The sequence below is a fragment of the Brassica rapa genome, chromosome A02, assembly GCF_000309985.2.
Source record: "Brassica rapa cultivar Chiifu-401-42 chromosome A02, CAAS_Brap_v3.01, whole genome shotgun sequence".
NCBI classification, from domain to species: Eukaryota; Viridiplantae; Streptophyta; class Magnoliopsida; order Brassicales; family Brassicaceae; genus Brassica; species Brassica rapa.
Window position 1 is genome coordinate 29,591,207 of NC_024796.2, and position 22,134 is coordinate 29,613,340.

General features: G+C 30.5%; 3 protein-coding genes and 1 pseudogene across 4 annotated transcripts; all 4 read right to left on the reverse strand.

Annotated features, from left to right (window-relative positions):
* Positions 1–1,454: 1,454 nt before the first annotated feature.
* Positions 1,455–4,624, reverse strand: LOC103854914 (tetraspanin-12). Its single transcript, XM_009131884.2, has 2 exons — positions 2,167–4,624; positions 1,455–1,909 (listed from the first exon to the last, which is right to left on the reverse strand). The coding sequence occupies exons 1-2, from the start codon at positions 2,653–2,655 to the stop codon at positions 1,607–1,609; spliced, it is 792 nt and encodes a 263-aa protein (XP_009130132.1). The 5' UTR covers positions 2,656–4,624; the 3' UTR covers positions 1,455–1,606.
* On the reverse strand, positions 2,897–6,891 carry LOC103855084 (methylthioalkylmalate synthase 1, chloroplastic-like). Its single transcript, XM_033285331.1, has 10 exons — positions 6,838–6,891; positions 6,074–6,333; positions 5,387–5,600; positions 4,929–5,009; positions 4,652–4,744; positions 4,465–4,551; positions 4,260–4,360; positions 4,155–4,188; positions 3,953–4,027; positions 2,897–3,825 (listed from the first exon to the last, which is right to left on the reverse strand). Exons 1-10 carry the CDS (start codon positions 6,889–6,891, stop codon positions 3,691–3,693), a joined length of 1,134 nt encoding a protein of 377 aa, XP_033141222.1. The 3' UTR covers positions 2,897–3,690.
* A 5,188-nt stretch (positions 6,892–12,079) lies between these two features.
* On the reverse strand, positions 12,080–14,092 carry LOC117131805 (annotated as a pseudogene).
* Positions 14,093–15,819: 1,727 nt separating this feature from the next.
* LOC103854915 (methylthioalkylmalate synthase 1, chloroplastic) lies at positions 15,820–20,326 on the reverse strand. 2 transcript variants are annotated; one of them, XM_033284494.1, is made up of 10 exons: positions 19,773–20,326; positions 18,165–18,424; positions 17,414–17,627; positions 17,234–17,314; positions 16,975–17,067; positions 16,805–16,891; positions 16,610–16,710; positions 16,455–16,488; positions 16,263–16,361; positions 15,820–16,088 (listed from the first exon to the last, which is right to left on the reverse strand). In XM_033284494.1, the coding sequence occupies exons 1-10, from the start codon at positions 20,316–20,318 to the stop codon at positions 15,948–15,950; spliced, it is 1,656 nt and encodes a 551-aa protein (XP_033140385.1). In that variant the 5' UTR covers positions 20,319–20,326; the 3' UTR covers positions 15,820–15,947. The 2 variants fall into 2 exon arrangements, with proteins under 2 accessions (XP_033140385.1, XP_009130133.1); XM_009131885.2 differs by having other exon boundaries at positions 16,263–16,337; positions 19,773–20,320.
* Positions 20,327–22,134: the final 1,808 nt, after the last annotated feature.

The following is a 22,134-nucleotide window of genomic DNA, read 5'->3' on the forward strand; positions in this document are numbered from 1 at the left end:
TGGGACCCGTACAAGCGTTTAGGCCTTAGAGCACCATTAACCAAGGTGTTTAAGTGGAGTGTTTAATAATTTTTGGATTTAACAAAAAAAAAAGAAAATATCCTAATAAAATAAGAAGTGCTATTTAAGGAGTACTTAATTATACTGTTGAAGAAGTGGTGGTCGAAGAGTGCTTATTAGTAAAAAATTGATTAAGCAACCCATTAGAGGTGCTAGGGTTAAAGATGGCCTTAGCCCCCTTGCGCTTCAGAGGAAGAGATATGGGCCTCACGTAACTTTCTATTAGAGCAGTACGCTGAGCATGAGAGAAGCCGAGAGTCTGTAGAAGGAGCCTTTGAGAAGCTTCTAACGTCTTTTTTTTTTAACGTCTAGTTTTATATTGAGGAAGAAGAGTAAGATCAATCTCAACACAAGGTTGAAGAAGAAAGTTGAGGAGTCTCCTTTGTGGCTCAAAGCTCTTCTTGATTTCGTCGAAATGCCTCAGATGGATTCTGTGTTGAGAAGACTCTTCTTGTTTGCGTTTATGGGTGGTTAGAGTATTATTAACTCAGCAGAAGGTGGTCCTGCGTTTCAGGTTTGCTTGCTTCTACAATGGCCCCTTATAATCTTATAAAGACAATCGAAACGAGTCAAGCTTCTTGTTCTGTTTGTAGGTGGCGGGGTATCGTTGGCTGCTTGTATATATTTCTTGTATGAGAAGACGAAGAAGAGCTTGGGGAGAGCTTGCTTAATAGGGTAAGTTCCTGGTGCTGCTGAAACTTAAAAAGACTAATTGTTCTTCTTCTCATGATTGTGTTTTGGTTGTTATGGTTGCAGTATTGGTGCACTAACGGCTGGGTAGTTCTGTGGTTCGCTGATCATTCCCATGATCCGGACGATTTTCATTAACCCTACCTGGACACTGGAGCTCCTAACATCACTAGTTGCTTATGCATTTTTGTTTGTTTCTTGTACTTTCCTCAACTAAGCTTCTTTTGATCCTGACATGTTATTTTCCCAATAGAACATTCCAGTTTCAGCAATAATAGTGAAATTTATTTAAGTGTTCGATTAGTTCTACAGTTACATTTTTTTTGTAAAATATAATCTTTCGTTAAGAAATGGGATCAAATTAGTAACAATAAACATTTATTTCTTGGAAATTTTCACATAGTTTGTCTATTTACAAAAGTTCATAGTTTTAGATCATCAGAGCATAGAACATGCTTTCCAAGAGCATAGAACATGCTTTCCAAGAGCATAGAACATGCCATTGGAAGTATCTAAAAGAGGTCTTCATAATAAAATTATTCGAAAGAAAGTGAGAAGGGAATTTCAAATAAAGATATTCTGGAGATTCATGAAAACTACTTGTTTTTTGTTCAGTGGTTTATTTCTCAAAAAGTAAATTTAAATATTTAACAAAGTTATTTAAAAAATTAATATTATTTTCTGTTTGAGATAGGATGCCCTCATAGTTCCATCAATGCATTCACACCAAGCCAGTATTCATGTTCAAGAAGTATCAAACACCAAGAAGTAAAACCAAACCAAGTAATAATTTCAAGAAAAAATAAAGGATATATTAATTAATTTGAGAAACAAAAACAAAATGAAGTATGAGTTTTCAGAGGAACCGGCGCTTCCATGGAACACGATTGTTTTTCTTCACACAGCAGCCACACGAGTAAAGCAAAACGACGAGAAGGATAAGAAGAAGATTAAAGACGAGAAGAATCCTCCATCTTTTTCTAATCCCTTTGTAAACTCCAACCTTGCAGGACTCGCATGCATAACACAACTCGCTCTGCGTGTTACTCCATGTTTTGCAGTCCCCTTTGATCTCTGCCGTCGACGTTGCTGGAACTGTCCACCATGTAGCATTCTTTGCCTCGAAGCCACATTCTACTGGAGGTCGACAACATCCGAACTGAATACAAAAAAACACATTTTACATACTAATATATACAAAGTATTAACACTTTCGAATAACTAATAATTTAAATTTTTTACCAAAAAAAAAAAAAACTAATAATTTAAGTTTTCAGATATTTTCGAATACTAGATTTGATTTTGCTTTGGTTTGGATTATAATTTATATATCCAGCCATTCGAGTATTTAAAAAAAAACGATTTGGATTTGGTTCGGATAAATGCCAATGCCTACTGAAATGTATGAACACATACCTTTACGTGTGAGAGGTGTTTGGCGTCAAAGTCAACGTCACGTGGACGAAACCTACAAATGGAAGAATCAGCCATGCATCGTTTAATCCCTTCCCAGTTCTTACCTTGAAGGAAATGGTCTCCTATCCAGTTTTGAAGATCACCGGTCTTCACATTCCCTATTCCTTTGTCTGAAAACGCTTTGCCGGCGGAAGAATTAGTTACAAGGAAGATGAAGATGGAGAAGATTAGGGTGAGAAGAATGGAGAGGAAGAGAAAGAATAGGTAGACAGTAATGATGATGTAGTTGTCGTAGAGAGCCGCGATGAGGCCTAAGGAAGATATGAAGAAGAGGAGAGTCGCTGTTACGATGAGAGGGTTTTGAATGAAGCGTTGACATTGTGATGGGCCTTCAATGAAGAGATAGACAGAGAAACATAAGGTGGCGAGGCCGATCAATGCGAGGATTGCGTTCGTTGTTATCACGGCGGCGTTGCTTAGCCGTGGCATTGTTTAAACGCCGGTTATTTTTTGGGCGGAGAGAAGAGACAAGTCGGTTTGTTGAGAAAACAAATGTCAAGTGTTATTTATTAAATACATGGCTCCGTGTGCTATGGTATATATGTGTATACTAGGAATATTGAGCTTGTTTACCAAAAAGTTAAAACAAATGTGAATATTAAATTTGTCATAGTTAGGTTGATTTGGTTGACGGCTTAACTATTTATATATATAATTTTCAACTTATGACTATTTAGTTGTTATTATTATTTTTTCGTCATATGTTTAGAATTTTATCAACTTGATAACATTGTATCTGATATTCAATATTACAAATAAACACACATACATATAGCTATTATTAGTATATTATATGAGATGAGTATGTATATATCAAAACTATCCATAGATCGTTTTCAGTAAGAAAAAAAAACTATCCATAGATCAAAGATGTGATATTATATAAATATAGGCCAATAGAAACTCTTTAAGTCACTTATAATTATTTACATTTTGACCAAAAGAAGATGTAAGAAACTCCTGTGATTTTAGTAAACAGTTATTGTGGTACGAGTGGTTAGTTTATAATAAAACGGGATACGTGGCAAATGTTTCAACCCTTACCACATCGGCACTACGTTGGGACGTGGTGTCCACTAACTAAACATCTGAAGCTTTGGACGGTGTAGAATTAAGCTCTTTGACTTTGCCTCCATTACTTCATGTCCATAACTACGCGCTTTTGTCAAAACTGGATGATCTTAGTTTATATTTATTAACCTTGTATGCATGTATTATGTGTTTATATATTCATACAACTGTTGTTACGCGTATCAAATAAAAACCAAATCAGTCTCATATTTGATTTGCTTATGTCAACTCCAGTTCGGTAGGTGGGTGACAATTGAAACCTTTACACCCCCAGGTAAGTGATTAATGCTTAAGTTTTTCATCTCAGTATTGTTTTATTCATTACAACAACATATGCATATCAAATGAGACTTGTCTTACATTGATACAGAAATATAAAACGTGTTCACATATTTATACCACTGAGGAAATCTGAGGGTCTGGTGCATAGCCTTTACTGTTGATTTCATTGCCGTTTAACTTCTCTGAGGAGAAGATTTCATCACCACACAGCGTTACTAATGCCTTGAGATCATCATCCGTGATTCTCTGAGATTATTATCAAACAATAATTAAGTAAGACATTCTATAATCAATTCGTATTTGAAATTATAATATCAAATTTAGTTTTAAGTATATGTGCACAAGAAGATATAAAATACAAAAAAAAAAAAACCTTTTTCTGCTTGGTTAAATCTCTGAACCGTGAGAATACCTCGTTCAATTTCTCATCATTGATTTCATATCCCAACTGAGAGCAGAAACAAACACCCAAGTATATTAATTAATTAATAAATATATAGATCTCCTATTTAAGTATTTGTATATGATCATTGTGTAACCAACGAGTAAAAATGATCTAATCACAATGTATTTACCTCTTTCAGACAACCTTTCACCGCATGACGTCCACTACGTATTTCCATAGGTTTTTCAAATAAGTTAAATAAGTAAAAAAATATTACTTAAAATTGAATAATTACCTAAGCTTTCCAAGAACAATGCCTGAATTTTGAGATTTTACAACTCCTACGTCTTCTGGTGATAAGATCTCATATGTACTCCGATTTTTCAATATCCCATCCTTTCATAATGTGTAAAGAATGATAACCAATTCTATCTCATAATTGATTTTCTGTATATATATATATATTAGTATGTATGCATGTATATATATATGCACCGAACCTGGTGAATGCCGCTCTCATGAAGAAAACAGTTGGCTCCAACTATAGGCTTGTGGGGTTGAACATACAAGCCAGTGTATTCTTGAACCTTCTCAAGAATTAACAACCTATTAGTTAATTATTATAAACGCTAAGGAATGAAAACACTAGCTCCTCGACATGTCAAACAGTCAAATTTACCGCCTTACCATCTTGCTAGTAGCCATAATTTGGCGTCTGTCTATTCTTGTATAAACACCACCCATCAGGTATGCTCCTCGACATTTCAAAGCCATCACGACCTATACATACCAAATAAATATTTATGTTGTTGATGAATTGATGATGATAGAAAATTACGATCGTGTTGAGTTTCCTGGACTTGACTGTTTTTAAAATCAATAGACAATAAATAGATTAAGAGATTGATTCTTCTCGGTTATATTTTTGTATGCTCTACCTTACTTTGGATGTGTGATTTCTTACCTCTTCAAGTGATGCATTTCCACTTCTTTCACCTATTCCATTGATTGTTACTTCGACTTGACGTGCTCCAGCACATACACCCTATTGAAGCCCAAAAAAAAGCCCAACCTTATGATCCATTAGAAGCTTTTAGACTAGGGTTATAGACTCATATATATATGTTGTTAACAGTTCTGAAGTGGGCACTTTGGCTGCAGTTTGAGCAGCATCCTTTCTCATTGTATGAATCAATCGAAAACTCTTTTATCTTGGTGACAACTTTATCTTCATCCTCTCTCTCTTTGTCTTGTTAAATAAAGCTCACTGAGCTATTTCATTTCTAGTTTAATAAGCTCATTTGAGCATCAATCTATTTAGTTTTAAATCTCTCCACACCCTATGTAAAATCGTTGTTATATATGCATTTGGAATTGATATTTTGTAAATAAATGAGCAAAGGGAGAATTAGAAAAAAGTACGGCTATTGTGTTGGCGGTAGCAACACCAAGGTCATTGTGACAATGAACGCTGAAGATAGCATCATTAATTCCAGGAGTGTTTGCTTTGACATATCTCACAAGTTCTCCGTATTCTTGCGGCATGTTGATCCCCACCGTGTCCGCGAAGGCCACCGTGGTTGCACACGCTTTGATCGCTTCTTCAAAAACCTTGCATATATAATCCTTATCGGACCTGCTTAATTTTAGTCACAAATTAATATTTTATAATTATAATTTATATATGACATTAGTAAAAAAAAATCTTATATATAAAGTTTTTAACGCTTTAAGTTAATTATAAACCGTTCAACTAAAACAATGTGTTTTTTTTTTTTGACAAAACTAAAACAATGTGTTTCATTTTTAAAGTTTTGTATTTAAAATAGACAGAGCATTGTGAACGGAATGAACATACATTATACATTAAGAGTTTTAAGTTGAGGATTTAAAACATTGAAAATTTAACTAAGAGATTTTATTTCGATTCAAAAATAGTTAAAGAGGTTTTACTACAAAAAAAATCATTTAATATTATAGTGGCAAATCAAATATTTTATTTAACCGCAAACAGTCTTCTCTTTATAGAAGAAACAATGTAATAAGATTTTATGTTCTTTCGAACCTGTGAAAAAAATAATGGAGATGTATAGGTTTTAAGATATGAACCTGCCACTATCTTCACAACCAAATTCGATGTCTTTGAAGCCTAAACTTTTAGCAAACCTAATGCTACTTTTTGTTATCTCGACAACTTCTTCTCTAGTCATTTTCAGCTTATATTTCATGTGAATGTCACTAGTAGAAGTGAATACGAGTATCCTCGGCCTCTTTGCGTACTTCACTGATTCCCAAGCCGCCTTAATATCTCTTTCTTTGCTTCGTGCGATGACGCATATCACTGGGATATAACCTGTTTCCTCATCCACCTAGCAAGATATATAATCTTTTTAGTGCTAATTTTTTTTGACAATTTCTTCATTTGTGCATGCATACTTTTCATGAAAACCATGCTAATTAATTAAACTGTGACTTTCTAATAATATCAAATTTCTCTGGAACAACAAGGTTAACTCTATGGTTTGGCACCAATAAAGCTATTGTGCGAGGTTCAAATTTGCTTATTTACTTTGACTTCCAGACTAATTAATAGTTCTCTTTAGTTTTGCAGGTCATATAACAAAAACCCATTTATTAGATTAAAAATTATTTTGTAATATAAAAAACGAAATAGATTTTTTTAATAGAAGTTCTGAACAGTAGATCATATATATAATTTTTCGTAGGTCCGAAGTCAGCCTCTAAAATTTTCAATCTTAAAAATAACCATTCATATTAAAGGTGGTTTGAATCCGGGGAATAGGGGAACTAATCCTTTGCACTAGAACTAAGCCACCAATACTTTGGTAAAACTAAATAGTTTGAAGAATGACCGGACAACCGGTGGTAGGGATCATTCCGGAAGATGTCAGAAGTGACGAAGCCATAACTATGAAGTACGTAGAGGAGAGAACTAAATATTTTGATTTATTTGGAGGATAGATAGTGAGGAAATTGTTTTGCAGTGAGATGGAGAACATGTACAATAAAATTCATATATTTATAGATGGATATAATTTTTTGTAATGGATTTCTAAATAACTGGTTAGTGGAGTTAGTGAGATTTATACAAATGATAAGTCTAACAACCTTGGATTTATAACATCTTTTATAAACACTTAATCCAATACGGGAAGATCTGGTAAAAATCTAAAGAAATTTCGAATACCTAATTCAGAAAGCCTTATTTAAATTTAATGGGGGTGATGACTTAAGTTTTCATGGCATTATTATTATCGTTTATTTATATTTTTGTGGTTTACCAAATTCTTTTATTAAAAGGCTAATTATTATGATAGTTGGACTTAAATATACTTTCTGCGTTTGATAATTAAAAAGTACATCATTTGTAGTAATTTAAAATGATTATCGTAAATGGAAGTTCTTTGTGTTTAACAACACATACAAATAAATAATCTTTATTTTATTTTATTTCGTATATTACATAACGATGACGTACGTAGAGGAGAGAAAGACATAAATATTTTGATTTATTTGGAGTTTAGATACTGAGGATTTTTTTTTTGCAATGAGATGGAGAACATGTACAATGAAATTCATCTAAATTTATAATTTATAAATAGGCTGAAAATCTTGTTTATGGATTTTAAATGTTTATTTTTACTAATCTTAATATTTTTTTTAAGTGGGAATTAAAATATAATATCGCATTTAAGAGTGGGGAGTTAAAACATAATATTTCTTTTAAACATGGTATTTGTTTCAAATAAATTATCGCCATCTAATTCGTGTGTAATGAACACGTGGTATCCAAAATAATTTTATTATTTTCTAAAAGTTGGAGTTAAGATATAATAATGCTTTAAAAGTTGTAGTTAGCAAACCCTTCTTTAAAAAAAGAGTAGGAGTTAGAACATTGTATTTTTATTCAAATACATTGTTGCTATCTTGTTTGATTGTAATGATCACGTGGTAATAATATGCACAATAATCTTAATACTTTTAAAAAGTGGGAGTTAAAATACAATATATTGCTTTAAAATGGGAGTTACGAAACCCTTCTTTAAAAAAAGTGAGAGTTAGAACATGGTGTTTTGTTAAATATACTATTATTGACTTTGTGCTACGCATGGGAATATATTTGGTTACATAAAACCAAATTTCAGTTATATATAACTAAAAATGACATCAATAATTTAACTTTGATTTATCAAGAGATATACATAAAAATATCAAACCATACACAATAAAGTTAAATTAGATTGTTTGAGAAACTTGCCTTGATCTTAATTAGTTGTTGAATATAGATATTTGAAGCTTTACAGATTGTTTTTTTTATGTCTTGTCATAATTCTTAACCTGCAATTTATTATTTATGCATCTTTGGCTCATTACATCTAGTAATTCATTCAGTATCTCCATACAAAAATTATATTACATATCCAGTGAAAACAGTAAGAGGTGTCAATGAAAAATTAATTAAGAAATCAAAGTTATTAAATTTTTAGTTTGACAATATGTGATCTTTACTATGTATTGTATGCAATTATACCTTTTAAATCTAAATGACACAAATGATGATCTCATACCGAACTCAACACTGGCTCGGAACATTCCATACGGTTTCAATATGAATCAGGGTTTTGAAAAAAAAAAGATTATATATAAGCCTTTTGTATTATATTTTTGATCGATTGAGAGTTTTTGTGATGTTTGTTTCTAGATCTTAGAAACAGCTACTATTAAATAAGTTTTGAAATTACTATTTACTATTAAATAATTTTCTAGAATCCTAAAGAAAAGATAATTGTAAAATATTATTTTTTTGTCAGCATTGTAAAATATGATAGTAATTTTCCTTTTAAAATTGTGACGTATATTAAAATATCATGGTTAATAAATATAAAAGATAAGATAATAAAATGATTATTTTTAAAGTAAGTTTAAAATTACTTGATAATATTTTTTACTAAATTTGTTTCTTTTTAAAAATTCTAAACAAAAATGTATTTGTAAAATAATTTATTTAATACTAATTTTCCTTATCTAAAATCCTAAAGAAATGATAACTATAAAAAATAATTGATAGTAATTGTCATTTTCTAAAATTGAAAACATAGGAAAATTGTAAAAGAGTGTTTAATATTAATTTTCCTTTCTTTAAATCCTAACAAAAAAAATTGTAAAATAATTATTTCAGTATTTTTATGATTACTGAAACATAAATCCTAACCGAGATCAATAATCAATAGATTTTTATTCCTAAAATAAGTCTCACACCAACAGATGAAAGATTTGTATGCTTCACTATCAAAGAGTCACTACAACTGCATGACTTCAAAATTCTTAAAGTAGACACAAAACATATTGACAATAGTGTTCTACAAAATGTTGTATATCAAATTTTTTTGAATAATATATGATATATAGAAAGAGGTTATAGTCACACAATTGATGCTAAGGTAGGGTATCTGGAAACAAATTTGATGTTCATCAAGCAATATATTTGATATTTAGTTGAATATTAATAATACATATTGATTGGTGTCGTCTAATATTAATTTTGAATTTTCCTTTTGCATTTTCTTACATAATATAAATAATATATATATTTCACACACCAATTACATATGTTTCAATTAACTACAATATTAAAAATAATTTAAAGTGAACTATTTATAGAAAACTAAAAAAAATAATAGACTATTTTAAAACACCATTATTGAAGTAGAAATACTAATTAAACTTTATGTAGGAAAATTGATTATTATTTTAAAATAAGTCCTACACCAATATATACTGAAAAAATCAAGAACTAATGTGAAAAATATTTTCATTCTTTTTATGGTTTTTCATAAAGTTAAAACATCAAATAAAACCCGTGCAAAAAGCACGGATTCATATCTAGTAATATTATAAAGATTGCTATCTAATTGTTTTTTTAATAATCATGTGGTATGCATTCCCAGGTACATTTGTCACCTATGCTAATTTCCATTGTTAAGTCTTAAGAGTTAAACACAGACTTCTTGGAATATTTTTATATGGATTTTTAACTTTAAAACCTGTAAACTAAGTTTGTCTTGGGTAAAATCTACAAACTAAGTGTTTAGTGAAATAACCCCAAACTAATTTTATTTAGAGTTATTCTTGGGTTCACTCCCTAGGGTGAACCTATAGGTTCACCAACCAATAAAATTTAGTTATTTTAAATCTGATATCTTTTAAAAAAGGAAACAAAATATTGTCAAATTATATTACGTTTTTAAAATTAAAAAAATTATATCTGTTATTGCCTATTGGTTAAGGTTTAAAGGCTTCTACACCCAGGTCTGGGGTTCGAATCCCAGACTATGCAATTTATTGCAGATTACAGGAAATCCAGGTTTCAAGTCCCGGAGAGAGCGGTTTATTAAACAATTATGCAGACTACAGAGGAAAGACTTATAAGGGATCTTCAACATGGTGCAAGTAAATCTGGCCAGGCGTGGATCTTCATAGCACGGCTCAGGTGATGCAGTTAGGCGTAGGTCTTCATAAGGCAGGTAGTATTGTCGGTTGTCGAATCGTCTATGTAATCTTTCCTATATCATAATTGTAAGATCGTAATAAATCAGCGTTAAAAAAAAAATTAAAAAAAAGTATAAATGAATAAAAATAATAGTAGCTGCAAAAAAAAGTTTTCAAAAAAAAAATTAATACCATAAACAAAACACTAAACTCTAAATCTAAACCCTAAACCCTTTGGTAAACCCTAAACCCTTTGATAAATTTTAAATTCTTGAATTTAAAAAAAAAATATTTTTAATACAATTAACAAAACACTAAACCCTAAAACCTAATCCTAAACCCGAAACCCTTGGGTAAACCCTAAACCCTTGGGTAAACCCTAAACCCTTGGGTAAACTCTAAACCCTTGGATAAATCCAAAACTCTTAGATCAAATCTTAAACTTTAAGATTTATGATTTATTCAAGAGTTTAGGGTTTACCTAAAGGTTTAGGGTTTAGGGTTTAATATTTGTTGGCAGCGTTAAAAATACTTTAAAAAAAAATTCTTTTTTTTTGCGATTAAAAAATCTTCTTTTTGTGATTAATACAATTTTTTATTTTAAGAATATAATATAATTCGATAATATTTTGTTTCCTTTTTAAAAAGATATTGAATCTAAAATGACACAATCTTATTGGTTGGTGAACCTACAGGTTCACCTAGGGAGTGAACCCAAGAATAAGTCTTTTATTTAATGAATTAAACCATCTGTCTATTGTGGCGGTCATAATTACCACTATACCAGTAAATCTTTAGTTTAGGTGTTTTTACATTAAATAAACATAGTTGATGAGTTTTTCCATTAAAGATCTAAAAAATTCAAAAATATGTAAAATATGAAAACATTATCTAACAACTAGTAATTTAAATTTTCAAAATTAGCATTTTGAAAGCTTATGCATATAGATGAGTTTGATTTATTTTGAAATCAACATTTATGTATAAATTTAAATTTAAAAAAAAAACAGAAAATATAATAAAAATAATCTAAAGATTTGCCGGTGATAGTTTTTTCTTTTCTTACCGACACTAGAGATAAACTAATTATTTAAAAATTTGTAACACAATTTTTCAAAATTATCACTTCAAATAACTTGTGTTGCATCGATGAGATATATTTATTTTCAGATTCATATTATATGTGGGAGCTAAAATCCACAACTAAAATTTTAATGTGAATATAGCCTAGTCTGACTAAACCTTACTCTATTCATACTAAAATTATAATTGCGAGTTTTAGCTCACACATATAATATGGATTTTAAAATAAATATATTTCATAGATTCACATAATTTACTTAAAGTGCTAGTTTTGAAAATGTTAGTTACTAATTTTTTAGATAATTAGTTTATCTCTAGTGCCGGTCAAAAGAGCTACTATTACCGGTAAATCTTTAGATCATTATTATTATATTTCCTTGTCTTTTATATTTTCAATTTATACATTGATAATGTTGATTTTAAATCAAATCAAACTCATGTATTTTTATTAATTATTTAAAAATGCTAATTATAATTTTTTTTTAAGTTACTAATTTTTAGTTAATGTTATTATATTTTTATATTTTTGCACTTTTTAGATCTTAATGGTAAAATCTCTCAACTATGTTTATTTCGTGTAAAAACTCTTAAACTAAAGATTTATTGGTAGTATTGATAATTATGATCGGCACTGTAAACAAAATGTTTAATTCATTAAATAAAGTTAGTTTGAGAGTTATTTTACTAAATACTTAGTTTGGAGGTTTACCCAAAACAAAGGGGTTTTAACAGTTAAAAATCATTTTTGTATTAAATAGTCCTCCCGATCTATTTTTCATTATGTATGCGTATGCAGTATTGGGTTAAAACGCAAGAATGGTGATGTATCATCACATACCTTTACGTGCGAGAGATGTTTGGCGTCAAAGTCAACGTCACGTGGAAGAAACTTACAAATGGTAAAATCAGCCATGCGTCTTTTAATCCCTTCCCAGTTCTTAATTACTTCGAAGGAAATGGTCTCCGATCCAGTTTTGAAGATCACCGGTCTTGACACTCCCTATATCCTTGTCTGAAAACGCTTTGCCGGCGGAAGAATTAGTTACAAGGAAGATGAAGATGGAGAAGCAGAAGATTAGGGTGAAAATAATGGAGAGGAAGAGGAAGAAGAGGTAGAGAGTTATGATGATGTAGTTTTCGTAGAGAGCGGCGATGAGGCCTAAGGAAGAGATGAAGAAGAGTCGCTATCACGATAAGAGAGTTTGGATGAAGCGTTGACACTGCGATACTGATGGCATAAGGTTGCGAGGCCGATCAATGCGAGGATTGCGTTCGTTGTTATCACGGCGGCGTTGCTTAGCGGTGGCATTGTTTAAACGCCGGTTGTTTTTGGCCGAGAGAAAAGTTGGTTAGTGGAGAAAACAAATGTCTCAAACTCAAAGTGTTATATACTAAAATACATGTCATGTGTCGTATATGTATACGAGAAATATTGAACTTGCTTACCAATTTTTTTAGAAATGTGAACATTAAACTTGTCATAGTTCTCTTGGTTATCGACTTATTATATTTCAACTTATGATCATTTAGTTATTGTTAATTTACTATATAGGTATGAAGATGGGTAAAGATTCAAATTTCAAAAGTATCCATAGATTAAAGATGTGATTATAATTTAGGGAGGCCCTTGAACAGAGACTCAATTAACATTTTGACAAAAAAAATAAGAAACTCTTGTGATATATTCAAAGCCGGTCTTGAGATTTGACGTAATAAACATTTTAAGATGAATCTTAAAAAAAATATTTCTACATATTAAAAATGAAGATGAATATTTTTTTTTTTGAACACACAATGCTTATATTAAAACTAAAAACTTAATAGGCTAAGCCAGTTACAACCGAGAGATCTTCGACATAAACTGATAAACAAAAAAAAACTAAGATATGACGAAAGGTAGATGTGGCTAATGAAAGACCCATAGAGAAGCTTCACTTATATTCATAAAGCCCGCGTTTTGCTCATTTTCGGCCCTGATATACACATGGAGATAAAACGGTTAATTGTAACATGTGAATGGTTGGTTACTAATAAAACGATCGGTACTACGTCGGGACGTGGTTTCCACTTTCCGTTTACTAAACATATGAAGTTCTTTGATTATGCCTCCATTACTTCATGTCCTTAACTACGCTATTATGTTGAAACTCGATGATCTTATTTTATGTTTTATTAAACTTTTTATGTATTTATTATATGTGTTTATATATTCATACAAATTGTAACGCGTCTCAAATAAAAACCAGATTCTCATATTTGATTTGCTGTTGTCATCTCCTTGTTCGGTAGATGGGTGACAATCAGGGCTGGTCGTGGGCTAAAGCCCATAAAGCCAGGGCTTTAGGCGCCAAAGGAATAAATATTTTAGGGGCGCCAGAGTTGACAAAGTCCATTGTAGTCCAGTGGTTGTATTCCGTTCCTTTGATTCTAGAGGTATTAGGTTCGAGCTTACTTTCGCTTTTGTTTGTGACATTAATATAACTTTTTTTCCCTTTTCTGAGAATAATAACAAAAGAGTTACTCATTCAAATATACATAAGACTAGGTTAAGACCCGCGCCTTACGCGGGATGAACATTATATATAAAAATTATTTTATGTATTAAATATTTTTACATATTTTGAAATAATAAATATATTTTGAATAATTAAAAGTCAGTAACTATTAAATATATAATTAAATTGGTGTGAACATATAAATCAATTTTATTAATCCAATTTTTTTTTAATATTTGATAGGATATGTAATTAAATTTAAATGATACTAACATACATAGTATATTTTAGTATATTTTTAATATTAATGTCTATTAAATGATGATTTCTACTCATATAGTGTTTTTGATCATTTGTATCTTTTATAGCAAAAGATTTAAATTACTAACAACAAAATTTTCATTGTGAGATTAATAGTTTTAATAATTTATAATTTTAAAAAAATAAGTTGTCAATGTTCGTTCAAAACTTTTACCAAAAAATTGTTCAAAGTAAATTTTAAAACTAAAAGATTTATGTATTTTATATGGTTTATAGTTTAATTTAAAACAATATATATATATATATATATATATATATATATCAATATTAAAAATTAATTAAATTATACTTTTTACTTATATAATTTTGTAATCATTTCAAAGTGAAACTTTTAACAGTTTTAGTAATTTATAATCGTTTTTCAAAATTCAAAATATAACATATGTAGAAAAATCTAAATTTTTTATTATATGGTTATTGTGGTTGTTTAATTTATTTAATAGTTTAAAATTAAACAAATATGATAGAATATACACTAATTTTTATCAAATCTTTATTATTCAAAATCATTAATTGTCATATATATACTTTAACCACATTAGGCAATTCCGTAATTTTATTTAAGGAAATAATGAAATACATTAATAATGAATTTATTGTTAGTTTAATAAAAAACTTATTGTATAATTAGATGGACCAACATATTTCTCTAATGATTCTAAGAATCATCCTAGTGATGACATGTGGCTACAAAAAGAAGTTGTAATGCTTCTCAAATAATATATAGAGGATTTCGTTATCTTTTCTAGCAATCCTTTAATTTCTTTTCTTTCTTTTTCATCACTCTTTAGTTTCTTTAATAAACATATTATATTAAATGATACTCCTAATTGTTTCTCCTTAGTTTCTTCCTTTTTATTTCTTTCAAGGATCCTTTTTATTTTGAATGATCAATTGCTCATTATCCACTGTTTTATTGTGATTGATCTTTTTGGAATAGCTTTTTTGTAACTTTTTGTAAATTTGTTAGAAACTTTTGAAATTCCAAAGAATTAAACTATAATAGGGTTCTAATATTTTTTAAAAAACTCTATGAACACAGTAAAATTGGTGAATTTGATGTTAGCGTGATTTTATTATATGTTGTGCTCTATCTAGCTATAAATTATATATTTTGTTCATGCGTTTCTTTGAATTTGTAAAAATGCTTTAAAAATAAATTAAAAATCGGCCTAGTAGAACTGCAAATAAAATGAAAAAAATGACAAGATGAACTGCAAATAATGTTTTGATTTTTTGTATCTTTTTTTTTTAGAAGCAACTTAACTTTTAATAATATTTGGTTTTATTTTGATTATGTAGTTAAAATATATATAATTTAATTATAATTGAAGAGAATTTTTTTTTTGAGAAAGAGGGGCAATATTTTTTTAAACCGCTTTAGACGCCGGAAAACTCCGGACCGGCACTGGTGACAATTGAAACCTTTTGCACCTCCTAGGCAAGTATTAATGCTTAAGCTTTTCATCTTCATTTTATATTGTTTTATTCATTACAAGTTTCAACAATACATGTATATCAAAAGAAACTTGATATTACAGTGGTACACTAACGTAAAAAACGTGTTCACATATTCATACCACAGACGAAATCTGAGGAGCCGGTACATAGCCGTTACTGTTGATTTCGTTGTCGTCAGTGCCGTTTAATTTATCTGAGGAGAAGATTTCATCACCACACGTTACTAATGCCTTCAGATCATCATCTGTGACTCTCTGAAATCAACAAATTGAAACCAATAATAAAGTGTGAGATTTCATTAGCAATTCGTATTTAAAATAATATACTTTTAAGTATATTTAATTTATATCATAAGCATATGTGCACAGGAAGATATATATATATATATATATATATATATATAACATAGAAAAATTAAAAAAAAACACCTTTTTCTGCTTGGTTAAATCTCTGAACCGTGAGAAAACCTCGTTCAATTTCTCATCACTGATTTCATATCCCAACTGAGAGCAGAAGTAAACATTCAACTATATTAATTAATAATTATATAGATCTCTTATTTATATATGATCATTTTGTAACCAATGAGTAAAGAAATGACAAAATTACAAGGTATGTACCTCTTTCAGACGACCTTTAACTGCATGACGTCCACTACATAGTTCCATAGTTATACAAATGAGTTAAACAATGGTATGTCGCGTAGTTTCAGTAAGTAAAACCAAGAAAATCTTACTTCAAAATTGAATGATATAACTTAAAATTGAATAATTACCTAAGCTTTCCAAGAACAATGCCTGAATTTTGAGATTTTACAACTCCAACATCTTCTGGTGATATGATCTCATATGTACTCCGATTTTTCAATATCCCATCCTTCAAAATGTGTAAAGAATGATAACCAAATCAATCTCATAACTGACTTTCTGTATAATATAAGTAGTTATGTATGTATATATATGCACCGAACCTGGTGAATGCCGCTCTCATGAACAAAACAGTTGGCTCCAACTATAGGTTTATGTGGCTGAACATACAAGCCAGTATATTCTTGAACCTGCTCAAGAATTAGCAACTATTAGTCAATTATTATAAACGCAAAGGATAGAACACACTAGCTCCTCGATATGTCAAAGTTACCATCTTGCTGGTAGCCATAATTTGGCGTGTGTCTATTCTTGTGTAAACACCACCCATCACAAATGCTCCTCGACATTTCAAAGCCATCACGACCTATATATATACCAAATAAATATTCATATTCATTTACGAGCTTGTTGAGTTTCTTGGACTGTTTTCAAAACCAACTCGCAACAAAATGAGTAATAGATTGATTCATATCAGTTGTACCATCTTATGTTCTATCTCACTTTGGATGTGGATTTCTAGCAGTTATTACCTCTTCAAGCGGTGCATTCCCACTTCTTTCACCTATTCCATTGATTGTTACTTCGACTTGTCGTGCTCCCGCACATATACCCTGTTTATTTATACATAATGTGTAAACTCATTGTTATTTATGTATTTTGAATTGATATTTGTACATAAATGAACAAAATTTCAGGATTAGAAAAGGTACGGCGATTGTGTTGGCGGTAGCAACACCAAGGTCATTGTGACAATGAGCGCTGAAGATAACATCATCAATTCCAGGAGTGTTTGCTTTGATGTATCTCACAAGTTTCCCGTATTCGTGCGGCATGTTGATCCCCACCGTGTCCGGGCAGGCCAGGGTGGTTGCACCCGCTTTGATCGCTTCTTCAAAAACCGTGCATATATAATCCTTGTCAGACCTGCTTAATTTTAATCACAAATTAGTATTTTATAATTATGTATGACATGGTAAAAAGAAAATTTTATATATAAAGTTCCTTACCAAGTCAGCAAAATCTATAACGTTATCTAGCAACAGTTTATAACATTTTAAAGTAATTATGCCATCATTATTTGAAATATTCATGTATTACATTGGCCGATCCGATATTGTTTTTGTTTGCAACTTTGATTGTCTGAACCGCAGTCCAATTAATCATCTAAAAAATGAAACTGACGAGTAGCTGAATCATAGATTTTTTAAATGAGAACTAAGAAATGATTTCATTTCGCATGACCAAGCAAATAGCAACATAATTTCTGACAGGACTTGTACACAGAACTGACAACTTAATTTTTTTTCTCACCACTAGGCTACCATTGGTTGATTAGGATCTAATATTTTATTATACCGCAACAAATATTTTCTTTATAGAAACATAGTACCACAATTTTATGTTCTTTTGAACCTGTGAAAAATAATAATAATGGAAATGTATAGGTTTTAAGATGTGAACCTGCCGCCATCTTCGCAACCAAACTCGATGTCTTCGAAGCCTAAACTTTTAGCAAACCTAATGCTACTCGCGACCATGTCGACGACTTCTTCTCTAGTCATTTTCAACTTATATTTCAAGTGAATGTCACTAGTAGAAGTGAATATGACTATCCTCGGCCTCTTTGCGTACTTCACTGACTCCCAAGCCGCCTTTATATCTCTTTCTTTGCTTCGTGCGATGACGCATATCACTGGGATATAACCTGTTTCCTCATCAACCTAGCAATCACACAAGATAGTCTTTTAGTGCTAATTCTTTGACCATTTCTTCATTTGCGCATGCATGCTTTTCTTGAATCCCATGCCAATTAACATGCGGTCTATTTACTTTATATGTCTTATCAACTAATCCAGTCAACTCTGATAAACACACACTTAATTTTCATGAGTAATTTTTTTCTGAATGGTCACGACACTGCCTGATCCGAATTTATAAACTAATGTTAAAAAGCTGAATCGCCTTTTACCAGAGTACCATGTAAACTAATTGTATTAAAGCCCAACCCCATACTTTTCACATAGCTGTGAATTTGTTTCAAGTGAGGTCGAGATTACCGAAAGAGTAGAGTATTTTAACACATTCTCGGTCTTGCATACCACTTGACCACAGCTATACGGGAAAGTTTGGCACCAAAACAACTATTGTGTGAGGTTGAAATAACTTATTGACTTAGGGGGCGTTAGTGAGACTTAGTGGGAGTTATTAATCGGTGTATTTTAATGGATTTGAAAATTTAAACTAAATCTAGTGTTATTGGTTCTATGATTTTAAAATCTATATTGAAATCAAGTGTTATTGATTTTATGATCTACAAACTCTAATTCAAATCAAGTGTTATTCAATCATATGAATTTATTAATAGATTTGATTTTATAATGGATTTGTATAGATTTTTTTTGTTAAAAATACAAAGACTCAAATCCGAGGGAAAACCTCCAGATTTGTAAATACTAATCCGAGAAAATTTGAAAATCTGTATATTTTAGTTGGATTTATAAATACTATATGAATTTCTAAATCAATCAAAATATATAAACCAACAACACTTTAGAATTCTATAGAGTTTGTTGATTTTAAAAGTTAGGAGATTTGTTAAATTTGGAATGGGTTGTAGAGAATTTTGTATATTGTGAAAATCTATGAAAAAAATAATATAATGATTTTAAGAATTCAAGGGAAGCATGTAGTATTCTCAAAATCTTGTTTTGTGAGTTAAAATGTTAAGAATTCAACTCCGAATAACACTTATACTTTAATAAATTTGTAGAATCTTTAAAGTCTAATTTTTTTTAATAATAATAAATGATTTTGTATATAATTATAAAATCATCAAACCAATAACACTAGATTTTAATGAGAATGTGAAAATCTATAAACCAATAACACTAGACTTGAAAATTCTAAGATTCATTATAAATTTAATTCCCACTACCACCCCCTTAGCTTTCAACGTAATAATTATCCTTAATTTGAATTTCATTATAAACCCTCTTTATCAAATAAACTTGATACAGTTTTTTTATGAAAAAAATCGATATAGTTTGAAGAAGGACATAAAGAAACAACCTCGTTTCCCACGGTTTTGGCGATGGTTTGGATGGTTTCGAACTCTTCCTCTGATGACACGGGAAAACCAACTTCCATGATGTCTACTCTGAGTTTAGCGAGCTGCCGGGCAATCTCTATCTTCTGCGGTGGAGTAAGGGCTGCACCGGGAGATTGTTCGCCGTCACGGAGCGTCGTGTCGAATACACGCACATAGTTCTTGTCTGGGAGCTTGTTCGGAATGTACTCCGGCCACCGTTCCACGATAGTTTTGAGGTCAGTACCACTAGTCTCGGCGTTTTTGGACACAGAGGAACAACATGAGATGAGCAAGGACGAGTTGTTGTACGGACGGGTCAGGCGGACAGATCCAAAGGGTAAGAATGACCGGACAACCATGTTCGAACCGGTGGTAGGGATAATTCCGGAAGATGTCAGAAGTGACGATGCCATAACTATGAAGTACGTACGTAGGAGAGAAATAAATATTTTGATTGGTTTGGAGGATAAAAGATAGTGAGCAAATTGTTTTGCAATGAGATGGAGAACATGCACAATAAAATTCATCGATATTTATAGATGGGTAGAAATTCCTTTTTAATGGATTTCTAAAAATGGTTAGTGGGATTTATACAGATGATAAGTCCAACAATCTTGATTTATAATAATTTTTATAAATACCTGATCCAATAAGGGAAGATTTTGGTTAAAAAAACCAGATACTTAAATTCAATAAGCCCCATTTAATTTAATGGAGTGATGGCTTAATTTTTCATATTAAAATAAATTATTTTTATTGTTTGTTTTTATTTTCTATTCAAAGTTTTTATATTAAAATACTAATTATTATGATAGTGGGGCTTAAATATATTTTCTGCGTTTGAAAATTAAAAATTACATCATTTTGTAGTAATTTAAAACGATGAACGTAAATGGAAGCTCTTTTGTGTTTAACATCATACACAAATAATTAATCTTTACTTTATATTATTTCATATATTTACATACATATACATATACCGCTGTATACATATTATATTAATAATATCCGACGAAGAACTGATTTCGTATCAGTATACACAAGTAAATTCTAAAAAAGACGTAAGTTTAATGATTTCATATGTAAATACAAGAACAACAATGTAATCATAATATTTTTTAAGTGGGAGTTAAAAGATAATACTGCTTAAAAGGTGGGCGAGTTAAATAACGCTATATCTAAATTATTAGTAACGATCACGTGGTATGCATTCCCAGGTAGGTAGCCACATATGCTAATTTCTGTGAAAAAGCTTTTGAAGAGTAAACCAGACTTTGGGATATTTTTGTCATTAGACTGGTAGAGAGGTTTTCTAGTAACTAGCAAGTATTTCTTCCGAAATAACGCAAATATATGTTGACATGTAGCTGATGTGTTTTACGTCAGTATATGTAGAACAAAAAGGTGCAGTGCCTTATCTTTATCGTATCTTTAATATTTTATCAATATATATTAATATAGTCATCATTTGAAATTAAAGGAGATTTATAGATCCTTTCAGAACTATTTCACCAATAAATTATTTTTTTGTTGTTTTTGCATATTTGAACAGAATACAATCATACTAGGAGACTACCAGAAGGTTAAATTTAATAGTATGTTTCTTTCACTAATGACTTTCAAATTAAACATAAACTAACTATTACATGATAAAATGATAGGTCTTATAGTTGGATCAAATTAACATGAAAGATTTAATCCCAACCTATGAAACAACAAAGAAAGAAACGAGATAACAACGATACAATGAATTACAATATCTAGTTATAAGAACCACGGTCTTGACACAACTACGCTTTTCTCTCTCTAAATGTCATCCATTCCATGTCTTGGTATGTTGATAGTTAAATTAAATATGAAGCGAAGCTAGTAACTTAATAATGTGACATATATAATAATGGTTTACTCGTTTCATTGCCAATATACAAGACACTTATATTTTGGCTTGAATACTTTGGGTGGATCGTGAAGTAGTAATATGTGATGTGAATCGAGTTCAATCTTGAAATGATCCAATAGACGACAATTCGCTCATACTTAAAGAACAAATAAAAGCAAAATACTAAAGAAGCTTTCACTGAAAGAAATAAAATAGATAGATTAGATATACACACTGCGTTGAAATATCCGTGATCGTAGACATAAACAAGGTTTTGGTTCTAATAGAAGTTTTAAGAAAAGAAAAAGGAAAACAAAACATGTTTCTACAACAATAGAAGGTTCAAATACTACGAGAAGTCGGAACCACTATAACCGATACTGTAGTCGTATGGGAAGATCTGTCAAGTTGGCTTCATGGCCAATATAAATGTTGACATGGTCCTCGATTTGGACGAATGCCAA

What these genes read in the sequence shown, in the direction of transcription:
- LOC103854914 (XM_009131884.2), bottom strand. Translation starts at nt 2,655, where the DNA reads ATGCCACGGCTAAGCAACGCCGCCGTGATAACAACGAACGCAATCCTC. An exon ending in AACACCTCTCACACGTAAAG is followed by an intron (nt 1,910 to 2,166) that starts GTATGTGTTCAT and finishes TTTTGTATTCAG; the next exon opens with TTCGGATGTTGTCGACCTCC.
- LOC103855084 (XM_033285331.1), bottom strand. Translation starts at nt 6,891, where the DNA reads ATGGCTTCGTCACTTCTGACATCTTCCGGAATGATCCCTACCACCGGT. An exon ending in CTACCGCCAACACAATAGCC is followed by an intron (nt 5,010 to 5,386) that starts GTACTTTTTTCT and finishes GGGCTTCAATAG; the next exon opens with GGTGTATGTGCTGGAGCACG. An exon ending in GAAATGCATCACTTGAAGAG is followed by an intron (nt 4,745 to 4,928) that starts GTAAGAAATCAC and finishes TGGTATGTATAG; the next exon opens with GTCGTGATGGCTTTGAAATG.
- LOC103854915 (XM_033284494.1), bottom strand. Translation starts at nt 20,318, where the DNA reads ATGAATTTTATTGTGCATGTTCTCCATCTCATTGCAAAACAATTTGCT. An exon ending in CTACCGCCAACACAATCGCC is followed by an intron (nt 17,315 to 17,413) that starts GTACCTTTTCTA and finishes ATAAATAAACAG; the next exon opens with GGTATATGTGCGGGAGCACG. An exon ending in ATGAGAGCGGCATTCACCAG is followed by an intron (nt 16,711 to 16,804) that starts GTTCGGTGCATA and finishes CACATTTTGAAG; the next exon opens with GATGGGATATTGAAAAATCG.